Genomic DNA, 17,622 nt, shown 5'->3' with positions numbered 1-17,622 from the left:
CAAAACCAAACCCTCATCACCAAGCAGATGTCCCAAGGCTAGCTGGGCATCCTGCCTCTGCAAACAGCACTCTGAGGATCTCTGCTGGCCTCTCCACAAGCTATTTGCCTGCTCTGCACTGCCCTTTTAAACTTGGAACCAGCAGCTCCAGCCATCCATCCTCAACCTCCCCGTGCTGTGCTGTTTGACTGCCAGAGCTCCCATGGAGGTGACTGATTCCCTGAGGTATCACGCTGCCAAGCCATGCCAGCACCCCAGCTGCAGCTTTTCCACATTAGAAACTTCTCCAACCTCAGCTCCCACTGCCAAGGTCACTGCTGGGACTGCAGCCCCATGCTCCCAGCTCAGGAAAAGGGCATGAGGAAGTTTGGAATTCACCTGCAGCACCAGCCATGGGGTTTGCAGCTCCCCAGCCCAGAGAAACAGCTTGGGAATAGTGTCCAGCGTCTTGGAAAGGAAACATCAGACTGTAAATATTATTTAGTAAATTCCCTCATGAGAGAGCATCCACAGAGCCAGCAGATAAGCCAGAGGGACAGGATGGAATATTTAACTTGCTTCTCGCCTCAGGCTGCTGCAGGCAGTTGGTTTTACCTGATGAGTTCACAACCACTCAAGAGAAGATTTCAGTGCTGTTAGAACAAGACAAAGACATTCACCCCATTTTCTCCCAAAGGAATTCTTTATTGACACATTTCCTCAGTCTTTATCTTAAAGAGAAACAGTTCCATACCCAAGCTCCTGCAGTCCCCATTTCACTGGCTCTGCTCCTCACAGTTCCAGTCAAAGGAGGAGTGCTCATAAACCACACTCTACACTCCACTATGGCCTAGTACATCTGCCCACTAACATCTCATCCCACATCCCCAGGTCTGCAGAGGGAGGGGAGCAGGGGTGGGGGAAACGGAGATTTATCAAATCAGTGTCAAAACTTGCTTCTCTAAAGGGTCAGAGGCAGTTCAGTCCCTCTGGGGTGATTAACCACTAAATCTACCCAGATATGTACATAAGTTTAAAGACCTGAGTAAGTCCCACTTCGCCTCTAAGGCACAGAATTGCTCACTCTAGGTATTTCTACATGGAGGCACCTTGCCTAGAATAAGTTCAGGCCTCTAGGAGAAAACTTGGAATTTGTCAGCTCCTGAGCAATGAAGCTGGACATCAAAAGAGCAAAACATCCAGCCCCTGGAGGGACTGGGTGAGCTCCATGACTCTCTGCCAGTTTTGTAAACTAAAATTAGAGCTGGGGCTTTCAACTGAGAAACCCATCCAGTCACAGCCAGATGTACCAGCTGGAGGAGCCCTCAGAGAGCAGAGCAGAGTCCCTCCAATGGTATCCATATTCCAGCCTTCAGAAATTCCTCCTCCAACAATGAAGGGATAAGCTGAGAAGGGAGAAGCAAGTTTCATACACTCGGGAAACAGAGTGCACCACTGAATTTAACACAAGAACTGGCTTTATAAACATGCTGCTATGACTGCATGATGCAAAACTCCAGTGCTCAACAACCAGCTTTAGAACCCTTGCAGTCTCCTCTACAGAAAATAAATCATAAACAAGTAAAGCATAAGTGATGTAAGGCTTGCAGTTCAGCTTCAGAGTCCAAGGGAGCATTGCCCTAATATGCAAAAGCTTTTTTTTTGTTTGTTTTTATGCTTTATTTCTTTAAAGTTCATTGCATTTAAAAATAAAGATTCTTAGTTTTGTTAAAGCTAGAGCATTAGTGTAACAACGAGGCAGTTGCTAAGTGAAGTTTACCTTTTAGGAGCCCAGAAAAAACCTCAACTGTTTACCCCACTACCCAACAGCTCCAATGAGAGCCAGAGAAAACAGTAACAGGAGAAGCCTGGGAGCTCCCAGAGTAGCCCACACAGAGAACGGAGCCAGAAGCTGAAGCTAAGGTGCCCATGCAACTTGGCTTCTCCAGTTACTGCCCTCCTCATGCTGCTCAGGGCCATGTGTCTGCTCCAAGCCATGTCAGACAAGGGAAAACTGTTTGCATCCTCAGCAGTGGCATTTCTGAGCTACTTTAAGGAAACTCCAGCTTACACGCTCTCCCAAAAGGACAGCAGTGATACATTTAATCTACAAACTTTAGTGTAAAATATTATTTGTGTACAAAACTTTGCATTCTCTTTATTTGACTTGGATCCAGCAGCAGTGTCTATGAATGAAGGATGGATCTCTCTCCAGACTGGCTCTCAGCCCCTTCTTGGATTCGCATGTTGTTGCTGTGGTGAAGGTTTGGGAGGGAGGGGGCTCTTCCAGTTGTGCACAGCTGTGCAAAGCCACATCCAGGCCTAGAAGGGAGCGTTGTCTTGTGGAGGCTTGTCCCCAGCTCCAGAGGGGGAGTGGAGGCCGTCAGTGCTGTTCTCCCTGCTGCCCACCACTCGGGACTGGAAGGAGAGAAGAGAGTGAGGACACCAAGAAGGCAGCACTGGGAATACCAAGTCAATTCCCCCTTGTCGAGGTCACCTACTGTAGCCAAGACTTCACATATCTGAGAGGCCATTTGCCCGAATACTAGTCTACAAGAAAAACATTGCAGAAATTAAAGTTTCTGCACAAGGCTTCACACTCTGTGTTTACAAGACAAAACTGACTGTTACCTTTATGGTCCCAACTCTATCTTCAAAGGACTTGAAGGTTGCAGAATTCCTTGAAGAAAAAAGAGAGGAGAAAAAAAAAGCAAATCAAGATAAGTTAGCTCTTAACCATATCAAATGGCACAGGGTGACTGGGCTCTGTGGCCATTCTCCTGCAGTGACACCATCACCCAGAACACTTCCAGCTCCTCACAGCCTTTGGCACAAATCTCTCAGGCACACTAGGCACGAACACCACATCCAAACTCCAAAGGAAAACATTTCTACCACATACAGTCCACTCAATTGCTCAAGCTAAAATGTTGAGGGAAACAAGTCCTAGTTTACTGGGGAATCAAGACATATTTAAGCAGAGAAGAAAACAGCTCTTAGCTTTAAAAAGCTTCCAGCTAAAAAAACTTTGTTTTAAATAGTGGAAAGGGAAAGCCGAGAAGGGTTTAAAACACAGGCTTCATTTTCTTGTATTACATCCCATGGGGAGGAAGGGGAAGGGCCATGTACTTGCACCTACCAGCAGTTTTATTTCTACAGGGGTGATCATTTGCATCAGGAAATGCTCACCAAAATCACAGCTTAATAAATTAATCAGAGCATTTCACATTTCTAGCAAAGAAAACCAGGTCAGTTGTTTGACAACCCCGACAACAAGCTGCTTGGCTGGCAAAGGATTTCAGGGAGTGCTCTGTACTGAGCATCCAGACCAGGCAATTACTCATAGAGCTGCTCCCCCGGGCCAGGCTGCGCGAGCGCTGGGAGATGACTCGCCTCATCTCAGTTATTTTTGTTCCAAGGAATTGCTTTAGGTTGGCAGCCATAAAACAACCTCTGCTGATCTGGAAAGAGGATGAACAGAGAGAGTTCTGTGGGTTTGTCCAGCCCTGGCAATTTTTTCTCCCACAAGGAGATCACCAGCTAAGGCACAGTGAGGAAAGGCTCAGAGGGTTCCTGTTAGGATTCACCTCAGTGTAGCAATGGCTGTGCCATACATTCTGGCAGAACTGTAATCCTGCCCTTCAGGGACCTCTGAAAGCTGCAAGTTCAACCAGACTTTGGTACAGGTACAATACTTCACTTAGTCCAAGAAAAGACAGGCGCTAATGACCTCAAGAGACATTAAAAAACCCTTTAAACAGTCAAACTGCAGGCTGTGGTTAATCCATGCTCAGAGAGGGGCCTGCTCGAGAAAGGAGCTGCTTGTCCAAGTGAGAACAAACCCCCCAGCAGTGATGGAGGCAGCTGTCCTCCCCCCAGCCCCCTCACAGACACAGCATTGCTACATTACCTCATGGCTGGCATACTTATCGAGTGGCGGATGGAGTAGCCGCTGCTCGGAAGCGTTTGGGACAAGGAGGAAAACGTTAACAACAATGTGACACCGTGCAAAAGCAGCCTAACCCCGGTCTGAAACACTCACTGTCCACATACAGGCTGCTGTGGACAGCCCAAGTGGTAGGAGCCAGCCCTCTCTCCCTTTATTTAACAGCTGCAGCCCCGAATTTAGTTTCCTAGACACAGGATAGCCAGTATTCAACTGCAATTGTGATACAAAAGTCAATCCCAGGGCATTGGTTTGTGGTAGATTTCTCAATCTGTGTCAAAAGTTTAGGCAAGGCTTAAATAACCAGCTTCTCCTTTAAGGTCTGCAAGGGCCTGGCACAGAAACAAATGCTCTTTTAGAGCCTTGGAGGGTATCTTACCTAAGGGAATGTGAGATGGAGTGAGCCCTGGGAGAGGCCACGGGCAGCAGAGAGAAAAAGGAAGGAATGGTCAGAAACTTGCACAGAGCTAAACACCAAACACGGGGACATGGTCACAGAATCATGGGACAGCAAAGTCAACTACCCAGGAGGAAGCCTCTCAAAATAAATCACAGGAGCAAGCCAAAAAAAAAAAGCTTTTAATTAACTCCAGATAAGCTGCTTCTCAAAGAGCAACAACAGCACCTACATCAACTTAGAACCCAGCTGGGGAGGGGAAGGAGTAGATGTGCAACAGAAAACCAAAACATTTTACCTACCCCCATCTATTGCTTTCACATATTTTTTTAAGCATTTTTTTCTAAACTGAAGGTTTTACCAAGCACCAGCTATATTGGTAGAGATACCTCCTTCCCCCATTTCCCCCTGTGATCCCTCATACAAAGACAGCATTGCTCAGACTTCTGGTGAGGACTTGAGTAAGGGCAACCTGCAATGGATACCTGCACTTTATCTTGCCAAGCCTGCAAATCTCAAAGTTACAGTTCAGAGAACAAATGCACTTCAGGTTATTAAAGAAAAGATTAAAGGTATCACGTTTACCCTGAAAGTTGGTTGGCCATTTTTAGGATGGGATTTTGCAATGCAGTAGCATCTCAGCAGCCTAAAACAACAGACTGAGGTTTCCTACTTCTATTAGGAAAATTACCAGGATGCTCTAAAGGAGCTTCTCCTGCCAGAGCAGTGTTTTATTCCACTTAAATATAATTCTTCTGCAGTAGGAAGCAGTCATGGCAAGCTGGATGTGAAGTGCTTGGCAATGAGTACAAGGGCTTTTCCTGACAGCCAGAGTGAAGATGTTGGGCTCTGTGGTTTCACTTCCCCATATATCCATGTCAGCTCTTTTTGGCAGGGCAGATGCCTTGAAATGCTGCCTTTGCATGTGAAATAAATTAACTTTCCACTTACTCTTGCTTAAAGGAGAACAACACAGATAACACATCCATGCACCATGCTGCTCCATACAGAATACCACAAGCACTGGTTCCTTGCTCAGTATCCTGGCCTGAACCTAGCAGTGACCCTTTTCCTCCTTCCATAAGGATTGAAAGTTTACATAAATTCCAGGATCTGCAGGCAATTTGGGTTCAGGCTACCATTTCATAACGAATTTGCTTGTAGCATTATGTGCAGCAGCAAACTTCACCAGACACCACCAAGTGCACAGGTGGACACAAACCCACAAAGCAACAAAAAGAAAACACTTCCAATTTTGCAGTTTACTGGCATCAGTAAAATGCAGGAACAGAATGTCTAAAAGCCAATTTACTTTTTAACTGTAGGTGGAGATAACAGAGATATCTGAACAGGCCAAGATTTGAAAAAATCCCACCCACTAAGTACATTTCCTCCCCTCAGAGCAATCCAGTAGAGCATTAATGCAGCAAGCACACAGTTACAGCATTAACTTCCCAAGGTTACAATCCACACATCAAAATTATTTTGACCAGAATACAGCAAGTCTAAAGATTTAACATGTTACTTGTATTTAAAAACAATTTGGTCCAAGCATTTTTAATGGAATTAGACCCACACCCTCGGTGTATTAGAGGCTCTGTCCCATTCATCAGGCCTTCCTTGCATTTATCAACCAGCGAAGGCTGACTAAACAAGGAAATCCCCTCTGTTATCTCAACACTTCCAGTGCTGGAAAATAAACTCGCTTTACAAGTGAATTTGTGGTGTAAGAAGGAAAAAAACAGAGTACAGTAAAGGAGGTCAGAGTAGGCTACAAGGCTGTAAGAGAGGTTCTCTGGGAACAGAGATCATCCCACTGGTTCAGAGCAGTGACCACAGCAATACAACAGACTTCACTCCTCGTCAGCTCTGATCACATATCAGAACAACAGAGTTCACCTGGCAAGGCTGAAAAGTGGGACAGCTCCTGCAAAACCTCATGCTCAGAGCTAAACCTTCTTCAGTATCAGAAATAGGAAGACTTGGATGCAGCACAGGAGATAGAAGTCTGTTTATATATGCAGAGGAAAACTAAAAGTCTTAAAAAAATTTATTACTGTGTTCCCCCACAGGGCCACATATACAAATCCTGCTGAAATAACTTTGGCAGGGATTCCCAAATGATAAAACAGAAGCTGCCTGTATTTCATAACACCTCACCCAAGGTATTAGCTATAAAAAGGAATGCAGATGTTGAAGCTGAGAAAAACCATTGTGCAAAGGCCTGGCTCGTGCCTGGGCCAGCTGTGACAGTGACTGTGCCAGGCCAGCTCTGCCATCAGGAAAGCACCCCAGCACCCCTCCCTCCATCACCTGCTCCTGGGATGGCACAAGCACTTCAGCAGCTGCATGACCTGCATTCTCCCAGCTCCAAAACAACAGGCAGGACCAAGCCTGTCCAAACAGCTTCTGCCTGGGGCAACCCCAGTTCAGGAGTTCCCCGTGTGGTCCCAAAAAAGCACAGTTCCCATTCCTTTGCTGCAATAGCCCAGCCAGACTGCAGAAACCAGGCCCCAAGTTCATTTATCAGTTTGGCAAAATGTGCTCCCACCACATCTTGTGCCACTATCTGTAATCTGCTGTGATTACGTGAAAGTCTCTTTTTCCATCAGACTAGGGAGTTTCCAGGAAAGGAAAGTTACAACTTGAATGCTGGAAAGGGTAGGAAGCCAGCTACTCCTCTGCCAAATTCAGAGATGTGAGCTTCTGAAAACACCAAAAAATACCCTCCAGGAACACAGTAACTAACTCACTGAGGACAGAACCAGAATAAATCAGTTCTATGTGATCAGAGGCCAACAAGTTCTTACCACTCGGATACTCCCGGCCACAGTGGAATAGGAAATTCCCTACAAAGAATGACAGCTACCCGTTCAGTCCAAGGTCTGAGATAGCATGGTAAATACAAGCTCTAAAAATCCTTCCTTAGTAACCTAGACTGGCTGCACATCTAGAATTAGCTCTCAAATCTAAGAAAAATGTGGTCAAGGGATTCTGCATGAAAAATATGGATATTATCATCAGTGGGGAAGAAATCTTTAGCTTAAAGCTCTGTAGAAATCTTTAGCTTGAATCTTTAATCTTTAGCTTTAGGTTTACCTGAGGAGCAGGTAAATCACCAATTCTAACCTTGGGCTTTGTACAGCTGAGAATCTCACAGAGCAAGAACCTCAGCCAGGAGAACCTGTCCCTCTTGGCAGTTTGAAGAGGCTGAAATTGCAATTATTTCAGTGGTCATCTAATTAAGGAATTGAGATAACCCCAACCACAGAAAAAAAAATTAATGTTGTCATAATCTTCTGAATCAATTGATATTTTCCAACCAACATGACATAACTGTGCCTGGAAGACATGCTGCCCTTCTCCATGGAATGTCAACACCCAGGGCTTGAAACCACATGGAATGCAGCAAACAGACTTTTCCCTTTTTGTTTTTAATCATAACAGAGCACAGGAGGGATGACCCCTCTCTAATCCAAAGCAGTTGCACTGAGAAAACACACCACCATCATCTACTAAGAAATGGAAAAGGGAAACTTGAATTCTAACTTTTTACATACGATATAAAAGCTGCTGTGAATCCACATGATGGTAAAAGGGAAAAAAATGCTAAAAATGTTTGGTCAGCTCTCCTAAACTAAACCAAACTTAAAATGCCTTAGAGCAGGCTTAATAAGAGTTCAATCTGTCCTAAACTACAATGCACAGGGCCACACAGAAGGTGGCAGTCCATCAACAGCAACGTGCTGCCAACTAAGCAGAAAAATGGAAGAAAGCCTTGTTATTGTCTCAAGTCCCATTCCTGTTTGAAACCAAGATCAAAGCCCTGGAGTGCAAAGCAGAAATCTTACCTCATGTCACCAAGCTTCCTGCTGATAACAGAACCTACATTGGAAAGGGCTGCTGAAGTCTTCTGTCCTGCCTGGGAAAGGGTTTCCTGGGTCTTCTTGTAACTACATGGAAAAAAAATCATAAATTGAACTAACAAGCTGGATCCAAAAGTGTCCCCCCCCATTTTGAAAAAGGACCCCATATTAAAGGAAGGAAGCTGGGTTAGTGAGCTGCACTGACTTCACTGAAAGAGCCACTTCCAGATTTGCATATATTCAAATACTCGAAATTTTACAAAAAGCAGCAACTATAGGATTAACTTTCCATACACTCACCTTATACTATTGATTCTTAAATCTAACAAATATTTGCTAAAAACAAAAGCAAATCCGATTTTCCACATGGAAGCTCTAACATCTCAGCACTGTAGACTAATTGCTCTGCAACCATCTTTTCATATTCTGGAGAAAATAAATCTAGGAACTATTCCACACTATCCTTTCAGCCCTGAGGAAGCCATAGCACTGGTGGGGTTATGTTTTGGAGAAAAGAGGCAAGAAGCAAGATCATCATCAGCATATAGAAAAGAAATGCAGGAATCAGCATCAGCTCTACAGCAGCAGTTTAGAAATAAATTAGTAGAGAAGTTTCCTATCAGTTACCATTAACCACAATAGGTAAGAAGTCTGACAGCTTTTATTTGTCAGCTGATTATTTGAGTTTATACCTGAGCTGGAGACACTCGAGAACCTTTGTTTCCTCCAGATGAGACTAATCTCAGGAACAAAGATTCTTTGTGTCACTTTCATTAATTCATTCTCTCTAAACTATTCTACAGTTGATGATTAACATCTAGATTTATGTCATTCTTCAAACTACAAAGAAAAGACTCAGGCTGGAAAACAAGTTCAACATTTTACAGTCTTCTTATTCCAAATATTTCAGCTTGAGATTATTTTTTTGCCTGGTGAGGACATTTAGGAGGAGGGCATTATAAACAGCCTAATGTTCTCTCATGCCTGAGCTCCCCTGGCTACAAACACCACGGTGACAGATGACTTACTCACATCTCCTTCTCTCCAGGCAGAAGTGCAGGGACAGCACCACAGCACCAGAACTGGATTTGAGCAATTCCAATTACAACATGTTGGGGGTTTTTTTGGTGTTTTTTTTTTCTTTTAATACCACAGCCAAGTATTTCTGAATCACGAATACACACGAGACTTAGGCAGAACAGGGCAAAACTGCATCAGCTTTTCCTTCCTTCTTCCTGCTCCTCAGAGAGAATTCCTGTAACTCTTATAATTCCCATAACCTCCCATAATTCCATTTTTCAGACCAATTCTTCTCGAAGTCAAGAGCTCCAGAAGAACCTGAGCATACCCCAACAGCAAGGCCTCAGCACTGCCTCTGCACAGCACAATTTTCTGCACCTCAGCACAATTTAGGAGTGAACTGATCAGCACCAGGGCTGCTTGATCTCATACAAGGATTGCCTTTCTATTGCAACCAGTGTGTTTGAGGAGGATCTGAAGCCCTGCCTTCAGCAGCCAGGCTCCTCCCTGGCTGAGCCCTGTCATGGGATTTGATTTACAGCTGCCTAACAAGTATTGAAGACCTCGTGCTCACCAAAGTATGCAGTGCTGACTCCAGGTCTGCTTGGCACTCAGAGCTCAGCACTGAAGAATGGTTTACAGCCCCAAAAGACACCATCATGCCATTCACACTGCAAAATTCCAGGTATTATGCCCAGCTTCAGCTGGCCAGAGATTTTCCAATCGTGTTTTCCACACCTGACAGCAGAATTTTTACTATAACTGAAGAACAAGTGCTTGGGTACTGCTGCTTCTGCCTGAGTGTGCTCCTTCCTCCAGCACAACTGCCTGTGCTGGCACAGCAATCTAGATCAAGGCAACAATCTGGATTAAATATAAACTTGGAAGCACAAAAAAGCAGCAGCTGGATCAGATGGGCAGCCTAGTCCTGCATCCCCAGCTCCCACACACACGTACACACCTCACTGCTGCCAGGCAGAGCCAGGGAAGCACAGGCAGATGAGCAGCTCTGTAACCCAGAACTGCCACCAGACACACACGTGCAGCTGCAGCTGTGACAGCAAGGGATCAGCTTATACAAGGCTTTAATGCAACTTAACTACACCCAGCCCTGACCTAGAAGTTGCAACTCTATTCCTGCAAGTGCCACAGCCTGGTTTTCCATAGGTGTAAATTCACAAGCACTCACTTTCTTCCCTTACCCCTGCACAAAGCACAAAGGAATAATCCAAATCTGGGAGTAATAAATATAAGCTCTGGTTAATACACCTCTTTACTCACAGGCAATTGGCTGCAGCAGAAGCTGCAGAGATGATCTCTGCCCTGTGCTCTTCATCCTGTGGTATTCAAACATTTCACTGCACGCCTCTCCTATAAACCCTGACAGGAAGGAGTGAAATCTGCACCCTCAAATCCTCCTTTATCCATTAACACCAGCTTCCTCTCACTTGCTTTCATCCAGCAATCACCATTGGAGCTGTCTGACAAACTTTGTAAGTCACCTCACATTCTGCTTACAGTGAAACTGGATCTAGGAACAGACTGGGGTGGGTTTTTCCCTGTTTATGTAGTGCTTGCAGAGGGAAAGTCTGTGGCCACGAATGGCAAACACCAGGAAATTCCACAGCATGCAAAAGCACCATAAGGTCAGGAGTCAGGTCCGTTCCCAGTTCACTCAAGAGCCTTGTTAGTTACAGAGCAGAGCAGCATTGAAACAAGAAAAATTACATATTTGCATAAAAAAACCCCAAAATATATTAATAAAACCCCACCCTTGGACTTCTTGAACTTGCCTTTTTGCACTCACTAAACTTTGAAGAAGCAGAAACTCTGACTGATTTCTGAAATTTTGCTGGAATCTTTCAATCCCCCTCACGTCCCTGTTTCAGTCTCTACCTTCCCAGCACCAATTGTCACTCTGTCCAGTGCCAAAGCAAGCAGGAAAGCTAAGGTGCCACAGCTCTTCAGGCCCCAAGTGCTCCACAAAAGCACATTTCCGCCACATTTCTGGTGCTTATGAAGTACAAGGAAACAGATACAAGCAGGAGTTTTCTGCTCTTGCAGGCACACCCAGGGAGGGACTCTGAACTCTGCTGGAGTCAGCCACTGTCAGCAAGCACAAAAACCAAGGTCATTCTACTTGGCAAGTGAAATGGTGACAGTTTACAGCTTCTTAATCTAGAAAACACAGTTGAAAGTAGACCTGTGTACTTCAAAGTTCTTTCTGCTACTCCTACACTTTATCTCTGCTCCTCTTTCACCCGGGTTAGGAAGAAAACCATGCATTCACACATGCTGCTGATAACCAGCCAGTTCCAAGGACTGCATTCTATACCCACTGCAGAGAACAGGAAAAGCTGGCTCACATCTAAGACCCACCTCCCCAGTTTGAATCAGCTCAGAAAATAATGGCAAAACCTACCTGCACCCACTCCAGCACTGTAAGGGATTGCCTACATTCTGTGGGAAATGCACAGCGAGAAGGACAAAGGCCAACTTCCATAAAATCCCTCCATAATTTGGTCCAGATGAGAATTTCATTTCAGGCATTTAGTAAGAGCATGTCTAAGAGAGATTTGCATTCAAGAACTGGAGTAGAACAGCTGTGAGGTTTAAGCTGTTTGAGTCTTTGTGGCCCCAACATGACAGGAAGCTCTCCTGGACACTACAGCTCTATTCTCATCAGGTACCAGATGCTCCTGCTCCCTGCAGAGCATGTTGGGGGTAACAAGAAAGGCAGCCTGGCTATTCCACAGCTTCTCAGCTGAAGGTGTAACGTGTGGCACACAGGTTTCAGCCACCCAGGGGTTTCAGCCAGTTCCTGAGACTCAGGAAGCATTTCTAGAGTATCACTTGGATACTCACCCAAGGAAAAGCTCCCTCTCCCAGCAGAGGCATTTATTGTGTTAAAAAAGTTAGAAGCTAGGAAAGATAAATGTCCAGGTAGATCTGGTGAAAGCAGAGGACTGGGAGCAGAGGCACAGCACAGTTAGTGGCAGCAGACTGGCAGAGGAAAGCATTTGTTAAGGCTGAAGGTTAAGACACTCACGCTTCTGATTGAGTTAATTTTTCATTCCAGTCCTCCAGTGTGCTGCTGGCTGAAAGATATCTACAAACACAACTGAGGTTAGAGACAGCTCCAAGATGCACTACAGATGCTTCTTCTGACACTTTCTACATTATTAGTGACTCTTTACATGTACAGTATCAGAGGCTTTATTTCTCTGACAACAGCTTCAGCCTCTCTGGTACAGCCAGAAGGAAAAGAACTGTTTGAGAGGCAGTTTCTTTTGTTTAAGCATCTTCAAACACTGAGCACAAAGAAACAAAGCCTGCAGATTAAAAGGTGTCAGGAAATGAACAACTTTGCATCTTCTGCTCCCTTCCTACGTGTTCTGTTGCTGGTCTGTATTAAAAGCACAGAGCAGTGAGCTGATCTTAAGGCCAAACAAATCAAACTGCCACACCCAAAGATGTATTTTACCAATAGAGCAGGAACCAGACAAACAATTAAACTTTTGTTTTTCTGATGTTTAAAAATCATGTTTCTCTGTACAAGAACAGTACCTTAAGGGTTGCTACAGCTAACTCTGGAGGTACAGAACACACACACTACAGGAGATGGCTGCTCCCACCTCAGACAGAACACAGAGGTGCTCAAAGGAGGGGACTTATCACCCAGAATTCAATTACCCCAATTAGACCAGTGCCTAACGATGTGATGCTCCCAATTCACGTTCTCCTCTTAGCTAAATAATCTCCTTCAACACAAGACAAAGGGAGAGAAACTTCAGCACAGAAAGCACTCAAGGGCTCCTTAGGTTCAGTTATGCAGCAGCAATCAATGATTCGTGTCTAATATCAGTGGAGCTCTAATATAATTAAAGAATTTATTCCAGAAGCAAAAGTAGCCAGATGCTCTTTGTCTGCATTTGTCACCTGCTTGAATACACAGCAAAGATTAAAATTCATGGATTTCTAGTGCTGACACTGGGAAAATGCAGCAGATTGAGAAGCTCATGAACACACTGGCAGTTGCACAGCCCCTAATTCCAGCTATGGGGAAGCACCTCCAGCCAGTTCTCTCCCATGTGGCCATACAGAAAGGCAGCAGTCATCCTGATTCCTACCCATTCATGAGGAGAAGAGAAATAGTTTCACAGAAAAGGTAGAGTTCAGTAATAAGACACCTGAAACAACAGACTAACCCACTAATGACCAGCTGAAGGGAAATTGTGGTTAAATTTTTGTCCCCTCCCTTTTTTTTTTTCCCCCCATACAAAATGTGGTCTGGTAACTGATTGGAATTTTTCTTCTGCAATAGCAAGACCATGACAGAGGTGATGGCAGTAACATTTACTCATCTCCTCTGCAAGTGAGGGATGTTTCTAGCTGGAAGCCAGGCATGCTGGAAGTAACAATGCTGCTTCACCCTGCCTCCAGCTCCCAAGCAAGCCCTGATGCCTGGGAGAACAAGGAGCAGCACAAACCAGGGAAGGCAGCAAGGAACAGGGAGGTGATGCTGAGGAGCCCAAGGCACTCACAAGTCAGACTGTGTCACTTTGTCATTCCACTCTCCAAGTTTCTCAGATGTTTTCACATAACTAGAAACAGAAAGTGTTAATGAATATAACTTTAATATTCATTTTTTAGAAGACAATGACGCAGATTCCAGTGACAAAGGAATAACAGAAATGGGGCAGGGACAGAGGAGGGAAGGTGAGGAAAAAGGGAAAGAATACACAACAAGATGAACAGCTCAACAATCTGCTCTGCAGTGTCACTGTCATTAACTCCAAATCCCAGTTAAGTTACAGGAGACTTTTTAGCCTGAATGGTGTCCATGGGCACCCAGAGTCCCTGATACCCAGTGCAGGGACAAACTTACCTCAGGGACCCTCCTTTTGGCACTGCCAAGCACAGCAGGGACCATGCCCTTAATGCCTGCTCAGGAACAGTTTCACTTCACATATTTAGGACAAGATGACTCTGGTGAAGCACACCAGTCTCACAGATTTTTTTCCTAGAAAGTGCAGGCTTTTAATCCAGGCTATACAACCCAGGGAATGCTTCTGAACTGGCACAAGCTGTGAAACTGCATGCCCTTCTCTTTGAGCCTGAACTCAGAACAAGGCAGCAGCTTCAAAGAAGGGGCAGAAACAGGCAAACTGAACCAGTAAATGTGATCCAGACTTTTAACACCATGGCAAAGAGCAGCCAGCAACAATTTATCCTGATCACAGATATGGAAGTCCAGTTTATGCAGACACAAACAGGATTTTTAAGGTGTCTTTTACTGCATCAGAAGAGAACCCCCCAGCCACTGAAGAGCTCTGGAATGCCCTGCTGGGAGGTGTCCCCCAGAGCCCTGGTTGAACCAGGTGCCACAAGCAGCACTTACGCGTTGGAGACCTGGACATCGTGCCAGCTTTTGGACAGGTTCTGCTTCAGCCCATCCAAGGGGGTCAGACCCAGCTTCCTCTTCAGCTCTCCACAGTGCCTCTCTTTGGCAGCCAGGACTTGTCTGAGAGTACCAATTTCTTCTTCAACCTTAGAGAAAGGCAGAGGTTTGTCTCAAATCACAGTTTAGTTAAAAACTGTAAATCAAAACAGATTTTTACCTCCCTCAAAACTAGCAACATTTCATTAACATTAATTTAAAAAGTTGGGAAAACATCAGATGAATTATTCAACTCAACATGAACTGAGCTGGAATGGGAGGCCACTCAGACTTCATTTCCATACAAGTCACTGTGACTTAGTGACACTGAGATGAACAGAACCCATTCCTTGTACTGTAATTTCAACAGTAAACACCATTCAGTCGCCAAACCTTATTAACTAAGATTTTATCTTATGTTCCTTTTCCTCTGATGTCTTTAAACTAAAGAGTTTTTCCTCAGAGATCTTTCTTACAACAATTTCAAAGCACCCTGGAGCTGTTTCCAGGCAGAGTGGGTTCATTTCCACCTCAGCTGCAGCTCAGCAAGCCCTGCATGAGCACCCAGAGCAGCAAAGTCCTCCCCTGCCACAACCTGCAAGTCAAAGAATCACCACAGGATTCTCACATGAAGGAAAGGACCACAGAGAAACAGCTGCAATTATCTTCAGCCACCTTTCACACAGAAATTATAACCTGACCTTTAAACACCAAAAGGTGCTCAGACTTTAGGGTGTTACATTGCAAACCCTCAGCTCTTTGAAAGTGTATAGGCACCAAAAATAATTGCCTGCAAACTGTAATAAATATTTAAGAGAAAAAAGTAGGAAGAAAAGCTCATTAAGTGCTCCAATGTTTCAGTTTCCTAAGAAAAAATTGCTTTCTTTTGCTTAGTATTTGCCTGACAGAATCCTACATTGAGCTCACGGCATCAAAAGCCACTCATTTCCTCAGAGCTCTAAATTAGGCAGTTCTGGGAAAGAGCAAACAACACACCGCAGCGTTTGAAGTACCTGCCAGCTTTGTGCATTTCAACAATTACCTCAGGGACCCGAAGGTAACACTGCAAAATTAAAAACAAAACACAAAAAAAACCCCAAAAAATAATTAAAAAAAAAAACCCAACAACAAAACACGCAGTCCTGCCCCTGCGCGTCCTGCTTGCTCCTTGCCAGCAGAACACATCCCGGTACTCGTACCTTGGCGAGCTCGGCTCGCAGCTCCTCCTCCTCGGCCAGGGTCAGTCCCTCGGGCGCGGCGCCCCGGGCCGCGTTATCCACGGGAACATCCGTCATGGCATCCGCCAGCAGACCTTTGTTGGGAGAGTTAAGGTTGATATCTGTCGCAGACAAGGAGCAGAGGGCACGGAATGAGCAGGCGGCAGGCCAGGCGCGTTGTGCAGAGCGGGGCGGGGGGACGGGAACAGAAACAGAAACGGAAACCCCGCCGGAGCTTCCCCCACCGGCACCCACCGGCACCGGGCATCCCGCGGCCCCGCCGCCGCCGTGCCCGGCTCCGCGCGTGGGGCTGGCCGCGGAGAGGGAAGCGGAGCCAAGGAGAGACCCCCGGGGCCGCTCCCCATCCCCGGGGCCGCTCCCCATCCCCGGGGCCGCGTCCCCCATCGCGGCAGAGGCCGCCGTCCCCGGGCTCCCCCCGTGCCGCCGCCAGGCCCGCAGCGGCCCCCGGGCCGTACCCTGGCTCGCGCTCTCCATGGCGGCGCCCCGGGCCCGTCCAGCCGCCGCCGCCGCCGCCGCCCCCGGTGACGCGCTCAGCGCGCGCCGCCCGCCCGTTCCGGGGAGGGTCAGCGCCGCGTCGCCACGGTGACGGCGGCACGCGCGTGCCACTGCCCCCCCCCCGGCACCGGACACCGGGGTGACGTCATGGAGGGGGCAGCGCGGCCGGGCGGGGCCGGGCGGTGCCGTGAGCGCGGCCGGAGGGCAGGGGGCAGCACCGGCACGGGCACCGGGGCACCGGGCACGGCCCCACACACCGGCACCGGGGCACCGGGACAGCGGCACGGCCCCACACACCGGCACCGGGGCACCGGGGCACCGGGCACGGCCCGACACACCGGGCAGCACCGGCACCGGGGCACCGGGACAGCGGCACGGCCCGACACACCGGGCAGCACCGGGACACCGGGCATGGCCCGACACACCGGGCAGCACCGGCACGGGCACCGGAGAATTCCCTGCCCTGCCCTGTACGGTCCCCGAGCTCCGCTGCCCGCCCCGCCTCCCACGGCGCTCGTTAATTAGCGCCGATCAATCAGCGCGGTGGCGAGCCGCCCTGCCGCCCCCTCGCCGCTCTCCGGGGCTCGGGGCTCCCGGTGGGTCCGGCGGTGGCTGCGGTGCCCGGAGCCCGCCCCGGTACCCCCGGCCCGCCCCGGGTGCCCGTCCCGGTGTGCAGCTGCAGGGACCAGGGCGCTGCCCGCTCCAGGTGTGCCTCAAACCCGGACCCTGCGGTGACATCGGAGGGGCAGCAGCGGCAGGAGCGGGAGGCCTGGCCCCTGCCTGCCGCGGCAGAGCTCGGCTCCGGGACAAGCTGCTGTTCCCTCCGGAGGGATGGGAGCCAAACCCGCCGGCAGCACAGCCTGCAGTGCCCCCGGGTCTGGGACCTGCCTCGGGGCTCGGGAAAACCCTGGGCGGCCCCGCTCCCAGCTATTCTGCAATCCCTTCCTTGAAAATCCCGCTGGGCTGGGGCCTCGTTTCGTTTTCAGAGCCTTTCCCCCTGTCTCTGGGCTCCCCAGGATGAGGCACGAAAAGGGAAGTGAATATAGATGGGGAAATGGAATTTGTCAGAGCCCTTTCCATCAGCACCTTGGCCACCCGAGCTGAGGGTTGGCACCCACGAGAGCTCCTGGAAATGCCCTTCCTGGAGCACAGCACATGACACCCACCCGCCTGCTTGGCCTCGGGAGGACAGGGAGCACTGGCATAGCTTAACTTTTTATTGTGGGATTTTTTGAGGGGTT

At 47.6% G+C, this 17,622-nt stretch overlaps 1 protein-coding gene across 17 annotated transcripts; it reads right to left on the bottom strand.

Moving 5' to 3' along the window:
- Window positions 1–2,108: 2,108 nt before the first annotated feature.
- Window positions 2,109–16,495, bottom strand: TPD52L2 (TPD52 like 2). Of its 17 annotated transcripts, XM_064392009.1 has the most exons (12): window positions 16,342–16,495; window positions 15,848–15,987; window positions 14,610–14,758; window positions 13,753–13,812; window positions 12,258–12,317; window positions 8,174–8,275; window positions 7,133–7,171; window positions 4,305–4,331; window positions 3,890–3,931; window positions 2,611–2,659; window positions 2,481–2,529; window positions 2,256–2,397 (listed from the first exon to the last, which is right to left on the bottom strand). In XM_064392009.1, exons 1-11 carry the CDS (start codon window positions 16,358–16,360, stop codon window positions 2,494–2,496), a joined length of 723 nt encoding a protein of 240 aa, XP_064248079.1. In that variant the 5' UTR covers window positions 16,361–16,495; the 3' UTR covers window positions 2,256–2,397; window positions 2,481–2,493. The 17 variants fall into 17 exon arrangements, with proteins under 17 accessions (XP_064248074.1, XP_064248075.1, XP_064248077.1 ...); XM_064392004.1 differs by lacking the exon at window positions 2,481–2,529 and having other exon boundaries at window positions 2,109–2,397; XM_064392005.1 differs by lacking the exon at window positions 2,481–2,529 and having other exon boundaries at window positions 2,109–2,397; window positions 15,848–15,960; window positions 16,342–16,494.
- Between the last annotated feature and the right edge of the window lie 1,127 nt (window positions 16,496–17,622).

This window comes from Passer domesticus, chromosome 16, assembly GCF_036417665.1.
Source record: "Passer domesticus isolate bPasDom1 chromosome 16, bPasDom1.hap1, whole genome shotgun sequence".
Taxonomy (NCBI): Eukaryota; Metazoa; Chordata; class Aves; order Passeriformes; family Passeridae; genus Passer; species Passer domesticus.
The sequence above is the reverse complement of the archived record's forward strand: the minus strand, read 5'-3'. Positions and strand labels throughout refer to the sequence as shown.

What these genes read in the sequence shown, in the direction of transcription:
- TPD52L2 (XM_064392004.1), bottom strand. An exon ending in TGCGAGCCGAGCTCGCCAAG is followed by an intron (nt 14,759 to 15,847) that starts GTACGAGTACCG and finishes CCTTTCTCTAAG; the next exon opens with GTTGAAGAAGAAATTGGTAC. An exon ending in AAAGTGACACAGTCTGACTT is followed by an intron (nt 12,318 to 13,752) that starts GTGAGTGCCTTG and finishes TTGTGTTTGTAG; the next exon opens with ATATCTTTCAGCCAGCAGCA.